The 7160-nt window shown below is 44.1% G+C and overlaps 1 protein-coding gene across 1 annotated transcript; it reads left to right on the forward strand.

The window, feature by feature from the left end:
- The first annotated feature begins 5589 nt into the window (after window positions 1-5589).
- On the forward strand, window positions 5590-6018 carry LOC121677135 (40S ribosomal protein SA-like). Its single transcript, XM_042054737.1, has one exon. The coding sequence runs from the start codon at window positions 5593-5595 to the stop codon at window positions 6016-6018; it is 426 nt and encodes a 141-aa protein (XP_041910671.1). The 5' UTR covers window positions 5590-5592.
- Window positions 6019-7160: the final 1142 nt, after the last annotated feature.

Raw genomic sequence — 7160 nt, forward strand, 5'->3', positions numbered from 1 at the left:
CCTCACAACACTGTGACAAATGTGGATTCTCCAGGCTCATCTCAGTCCCTCTGAGTGAAGACCTGGATAGTGACACCCTAGACGTGATGTGACCCCTCTCCAGGCAAGGCCAGTGCAAACTTAGTTGTGAGATCTCCAGGTCCAGATAGCAGCATTGAGAGCCCATCAGTATGATGTCATCCCAGAGGTCACTCAACAAACTCAAGCAGCACAGAATAGTGCTCAGAAAGGAGAACATGGACCCGGGCCGCATGGGGTTGAAACCTGACATGACCTAGCTGTGTCTCCTATATGACTCTTATCTACTATCAGTAACATGGCACTTTTCCCATCTCCTGATGATCAAAACGTGGAGATTCCCGAAGCGTTTGGCAGAGTGCCTTGGACACAGTAAGTGTTCTGTATTTGGTAATCAAAATAATAGGATAACAGTGATAGTTAACACTATCAAACACTATAGCATATGTTCACGATGATGATCTCATTTTGACATGTAAGTCTTTTCGCCTCTTCTCAACCTATTATATGGTTTTTAAAAAAAAAAAACCCAAAACACAAGGGCAAACAGACATCAAACTCTTTTGTCCTAGGCTTGTGCCTGAATCTATTGGGAATCTATTGTTGATGCATCGAGCCTGACTCCCACCCCCTCAGGAGGTCCAGTCAAGTAAAATCTCTGTCTATCTTGTTCATAGGGAGTTAGACTAAGTACTAAAGGAATCTGGCACACAGTAGGCCCTAGATGCACACAGGCCCTTCTGTGGTCACACCAAACCTGCTGCCTATTAGTCGGGTGGCCTGTACCCCCTGACTGACACATTATTTCCACGTCCCTGCTAATCAGGGAAACATCTTCATTTGGTTCCAGCCTTTCCTGATGGAAGCTTTCAAGACCGGGGCCTCGTCTTTCTGTCTCGGCCATTCCTGCTGCTTTTCTCCTTGAAGAAAGCATATAAATATATTCAAAGAACACTGGCATTTAGATGCCCTGCAGTTTAAGGACCTATTTAAAATTAAGCATGCTGAATAAAAGTCCTTTATGAGGTATTCTAAACCCCTATAAAATACCATCGCTGACTCCTCAGGAAGCGCATTATTTGCAGCTTCATAAACAGGGCTACGTGGCAGGTGTCTCAGCCAGGTCGGGATTAGGAAACCCCACACATAATTCTCAAGATCTGAACTGGTCTGCCTTCTCTCTGCCTGAGGATTGTAGCAAGCCTGGACAGCATGCCAACCTCCTTGGAAATCACCTGGGAGGGTCCCATGCGTGTGTGTGTGGGGGGGGGGGGGTAATATAATCCAGCTAGGTGCTTTTCAGCAGGTGTGTGCTCAGGGAAGCTTCACGGGCTCTACTGGACCCCACCCCCACTTTCTCAGAGATCCAAGGTTATGATTCACAGAAGGAACTACACACACATTGTACTAAATGTCAGTTCTGTGGTTTTACACTAAATTCCCATTACGTAAGGTACAACACTTTTGAGGAATAGGACGCTAGGGACACGGGGCCTTTTGTACTGCTTTTGCAATACCCTGTGAATCTGTAGAGGCTTATTCTAAATGAAAAGTTAAATTCAAGAGGAAATTTTTTTAGATTTTAAGAGGATTTCATGGCTCCTCAGTAAATGACCCATAATCCACTAGGCTATGCCCTGCCTCATTTCCTAGGGAACCAATTCCTAAAAGAATTGGGATGCCTGTCTTTTGTAAATTGATCTTTATTTAAACTCTGAAAGGAAATGTGACACATTAGACATTTACAAAAATGTCTGCAAGATCTTGGATTGTTGAGTTTGGTTTTTGGAGGGCTTGTTTATTAATTACACTAAATACCAACATTATGCCCTAGACTCTAGGGCCTAGAGAGTATGATGTTTTATGCTGTATTAAAGCCTACAAATCTTCATAAGGGCTAATTTCTTGGTCATCACTTTATTTGATACTGCTTTTTCTATATGTTTTTATTAAAGTCAATTCAACTAATAATTCAATAAGCCCTGACTACTGTGCACCTGTCACGTAAAGTGAATCCTCAACATGCATAGTAACGACTCTGGGCTTGGTGTCATCGTCACCAACATCGAGTCACGGGTAAAGTATAAATAACTAGCTCTCCCGAAGTTAGATGGCTGGTAGACAGAGTTCCTCAGGCTGCAACAATCTTGGGACACACAACAACAGCAAGAATGCCCTTAGGTACTCAGGGATTTTTTTTTTTTTAATTTTGGTAAAAGGCATGTGCCACGAACTGGACTTCTTCAGAAATCTTGGTCTCGTACAGTAATGCTAACTATAGATGCGTTGTTTAAAACACATCTAGCAGAATTGAAATTAAAACACATCTAGCAGAATTGAAATTGAGCTAAGAGCTTGAAACAATGGCTGGGGTATGTAAAGTGGTGGGGACTAGTGTGGACGCTGTCCAGGGTGCTAAACCCTGAAGTATGTCTGACTAATCTTTAGAAGGTTCCCAACCAGAAAAGGAATCTTAGCTGCTATCTTTTGAAATTATTTTACCAGTGTTACGAGTAAGTTAAGAAATCAAAGGAATGAAAGGGACAGAGGAAAATGGATGCTTAATATAAAAGAAAAGAAAAAATACAAGAGACCACTTTGGAAACTTCAGTGTTACAAAGAGAAATTGTTTTCCAAATAAGACGTAATAACCCTTGTCTGATGGGCACTGGGGTGGGAAGCCACTGAACCCTCATTGAAATACCAGTTCTGCCTCTCTTTTAATGACAGCTGATGTTTCAACTGCATGGAGATCGGAAATTAAAAAGGAGATACCACGTGAGGAAGTGTTTTCTGTATTTTAAACACATTAGCACATGAGACACTGTTACTGCTAGCCAAGTAATAAAAGGTGCAGCCAACATTGCAGGCTTTCATCAATTTATTACCACCAAATCAAGATCTATTAATGCTCTATTTTCTCACAAATACACTAGAATAACACTCAAGTCCCCTTTTTATGAGATCAGCAAAGCCTATTAGTTAAAGAAAGGCCATGCATGCCTGGCATCTATTGAGAGATAAAGCAGAACATTCGATAATGATCTGCTGACAGGACAGGGAATTCACCTTCTTGGGGTCAGAAAACGAGCGACGTCCGAATGCGGAGAAAGGTCTCAGGTTAGATGCCATCAATCGGAACGACAGACTAAAGAGATGTGAGGGCGTAGCCTCCAACTCCAACATAAACCCACACTCCCCCTCGCATTCACAGGATCAAAGCAGCTGATGCATTCATCAAGCTCCAGAGAACCTCCCTCCCCCTCGGCGTGGTCTCCGCTACTTAGAAATGTAGGGGAAAGAGCGGAAGGAATAAGACTGTGAAGCACTTGAAAACTGCTAATGTTACCTTGGAAATTTAGCTGAATGCTGTAATGAAAGAAAGGCAAGGTCGGGATTGGAGGTCATAAAGTTATTAGGACTCCCCATGAGACGGGACTGGTGGTTAAGGATGATTCAGGAAAGGAAAATGAATCCCAAACCAGCACTGAAGACAGGTGGACAGGAAGCTTCAGATTCTCAAAGTAATTTGATAGAATACCCTCCTGGGCTTGATGTCTGATGTTATTGGGAAGAAAGAATGAATTCTAAAATGTTGCTTAACTTTCTGGTGGCATGTGAAGTTATTTTAATATCACACATCAGGATATAAGATATAAAGAAGAAATATCAGGTTTGAGGGCAAAATGGTACTTTCTCCCCAATCCATCCCCCATCCCACCACCATTCTCCTTCTCACCCTGCACTTTCTCCTAGTCCTCCTCTTCCACCTCTTTGGTGCTGGAAATTGAACTAAAGGCCTTGCAAATGCTAAATGAATGTTCTACCTCTGAGTTTAACTCTTCTCAAGTACACACACACACACGCACGCACGCACGCACGCACGCACGTGTGCACATGTACACCAGAAAGAGAGAGAGAGAGAGAGAGAGAGAGAGAGAGAGAGAGAGAGAGAGAGAGAACTTTTAAAAGTGTTTTATAAAGATAGGGTCTTAATAAATTGTCCAAGATGGCCTTGAACTTGCTCTATAATTGAAGCAGGCCTTGACCTTGGCACCCAGCCTCCTGAGTGTCTGGAAGTACCTGCTTTCTGCTGACAAAAATGAGATTAACAAGTGAGGGGTTGGGTCCTGAGAGCCACAAATATTCAAGGAGAAACAGAAACAGGCAGAACTGGAAGAAAGCTGCGTAGGAGACCTTGATACATGAAAAGTGACACTGGACTGGGGGTCCAAAATACGGGAAGCCTGTGGGGTGCACCTTGCCCAGAACCTGTGCTGCGTCCTTACTGACTTTCTCCTGTGAAGACTGCCATGTGGCCCCCAGCATTTCAAGCTGCCATGCTCCTGAACCTTTGCATATTTTGTGTCTTCTCCCTGTGGCACCACACAATCCACCACACTGGGGAGCCCTGCCATCCTTCCGGAATGCCTTGGGAAGGAGTCTATGGTGCACATGCTGGCCCCGGGCCATCATCAGACTTCGTCAGTGTGGAGCTGTCTTATCTACATGTCCCTGGCTCCAAACTCAGCACTATTAAGTTAACAATATCACTTTGATGAATAAATAATTGAATACTCAGAAGCAGCGTGAAAGCAATCGGAACAAGCAGGGAAGATGCCATGAGAAAAGACGTGAGTTGTAACTGATTCACCAGGTGTTTGGGTTTATAAGTTTTCTTTATAATACTCCAATGTGAGACAAACTGACAGATCAATAGATGTGACAGAAGCCGTGTGAGGCCTGAATTTGATTTGGAGAGAAGCAAATATCATCTCTAGAAATATAGGAAAGCTATGTTTTTATTACCCTATCAACTTTTAAGCCACCAAGTGCATTTTAATCTAAAACTCCCTAAATAACCGCTTCTAAATTGGGAGCCTAGAATTGTGGAAAATAAATGTTTTCATCTTTAGTTTAAATATTCAGTTATTATCTTGATCTAATTGTATTCAGCCAGTTGCTCCTTCCTGCTGGGTAGGACTCTGATACTTTGCTACTCAGCCTTTTCCAAGGCACAGACAAAAGTTAGAGTCCAGAGAATTCAATTGAACAGCCATTTCTCCTCCGCTCTTTGCTGGAGCTGATTCTGACCCTTAACAGCCTCACCCAAAGTTGCTTGGCCACACTGATTGGGTTCTAGCGATGTTTAGTCAAGTCACACACTAAGGAAGCCACCTCATTGTCCTGAGACTTAAGTGGAGTTTATGGCACACCTGCCTTGTAGGACAATCTCAATTCTCAGCTAGGGCAGTTCCGATGCCCAGCGGACAATGGCCAGTTTTGTCAACACAGTGTGGTGTGGTTTGGTCAACCTACTATACACAGAATTGTGTTCTCTCTCTCTCTCTCTCTCTCTCTCTCTCTCTCTCACACACACACACACACACACACACACACACACACACACACACACACACAAATTAGACAACCAATCATGTTACAGTTGAGAAAGTCTGTGCATAGAGTTCTCAGAAGCACTTAATGCATGGTGTCAACTCCTTGCTTCATCATCAGAATCCCCCCCCCCTTGGTTTCTTGATTTCTAATCCAAAAATTTTACACCTGTGGTGAATGCTGGTCCTGGAAGTACTCTGCATGCATGGCACTATCTCCCATGAGCACCCATGGGAGGTTATGCCTGATCTTTACTTCTACAGAGACCCAGAGCAGATTGAGAAGGAAGAACAAGCTGCTGCTGAGAAGGCCATGACCAAGGAGGAGTTTCAGGGCGAATGGACTGCACCAGCTCTTGAGTTCACTACTGCTCAGCCAGAGGTGGCTGACTGCTCTGAGGGTGTGCAGGTGCCCTCGGTGCCCATCCAGCAGTTTCCTACTAAAGACTGGAGTGCCCACCCAGCCACTGAGGATTGGTCAGCAGCTCCCACAGCACAGGGTACGGAGTGGGTTGGAGCTACCACGGAGTGGTCCAGAGCTCCTCTGCAGACACCTGAGCAAAGGGGGAAAAGGTGGAAGGAAAACAAAGTTCCTACAAGCTGAAGAAAATATTTACACCTGTATGTTCTAAGTTTTTCAGCGATATGTTTCTCCATCCTTTTACACTGGGACATCTGTCTCCTGGAGATCTTTCTCGGCTCCTACCCTAAACCAAAGCTGGTTTAAACCAAAGCAGGGAGCTCTTCCTAACCTGGAGAGAGCTGACACTTTCTTGCACAGACCCTCATAGTGATCTCAATACTCAATACAGGAGATTCTGGGGGAAGAGATGCTGGACCAGATCAAGATCCACAGCTTTCAGCATCACTAGAGTGTCAGAGAGAGAGAGAGAGAGAGAGAGAGAGAGAGAGAGAGAGAGAGAGAGAGAGAGAGAGAGAGAGAGAGAGAGAGAGAGAGAACATCAGTTCTGTTCCACAGGCACTAACTCCTAAGGGAAAGATAGCAGGAAAATGATTCAGGCTTCCTTTCCCAAAGCACCGCACCCACTTCTAACTTCATTCCCCACCATCCTACATGAGTTTTGCTTTAAACTACCGTGCTTGTAATCTCTAGGGCTCATCTCTGCTTGTTTCCACACATTGACTATCACCGTCCCCTGCCTCAGCAGCTTCCCCCTCCTTTTCACACGGCCAGACTCCAGCCACTCTTCAGATCACAGCCTGATTTCACCTCATCCTTAAAATGCTTTCTGGTGAGCCCAGTCCATCAGCCTCCGTCTCCGGTCATCTGTCACACTTAGAGTTTCTCTTCAGATGATCGCTGTGGCATTTTGCTCATCTTTCTGAGATTCAAACTCTTTGTCTGTGACTTAAGCCCTGGGCAGGCCTTTTATGCATTCCAATATCCATAACCCTCCCCAGAAAACATATCAAAGCTACCGAGAAATAAATGAAAGTTGCAGAGAACTCTGGAAGGAGGCTAATTTGCACTGAGGCCCACAGCTGTAGATGCTGCTAACGCTCTTAGACTGCGTCTGGTGTTTCCTTAAGTTTTATGATTTAAAATGAACAGTTGTCCCTGCAGAAGAAGAGAGTTCTTTCATTTAATTGTTAGGAAGACAGGAAAAAGAACAAATGTTTATTAAAATCCCAACCTCTTGTCTTTCCACATCCCTCAGTCATGGGCTTTCGAAAGTTGACAGTTGACCATATGTTCAAATAAGCATCACCTCAGAAGCTTTGAGT

Source organism: Arvicola amphibius, chromosome 3 (assembly GCF_903992535.2).
Source record: "Arvicola amphibius chromosome 3, mArvAmp1.2, whole genome shotgun sequence".
NCBI lineage: Eukaryota > Metazoa > Chordata > Mammalia > Rodentia > Cricetidae > Arvicola > Arvicola amphibius.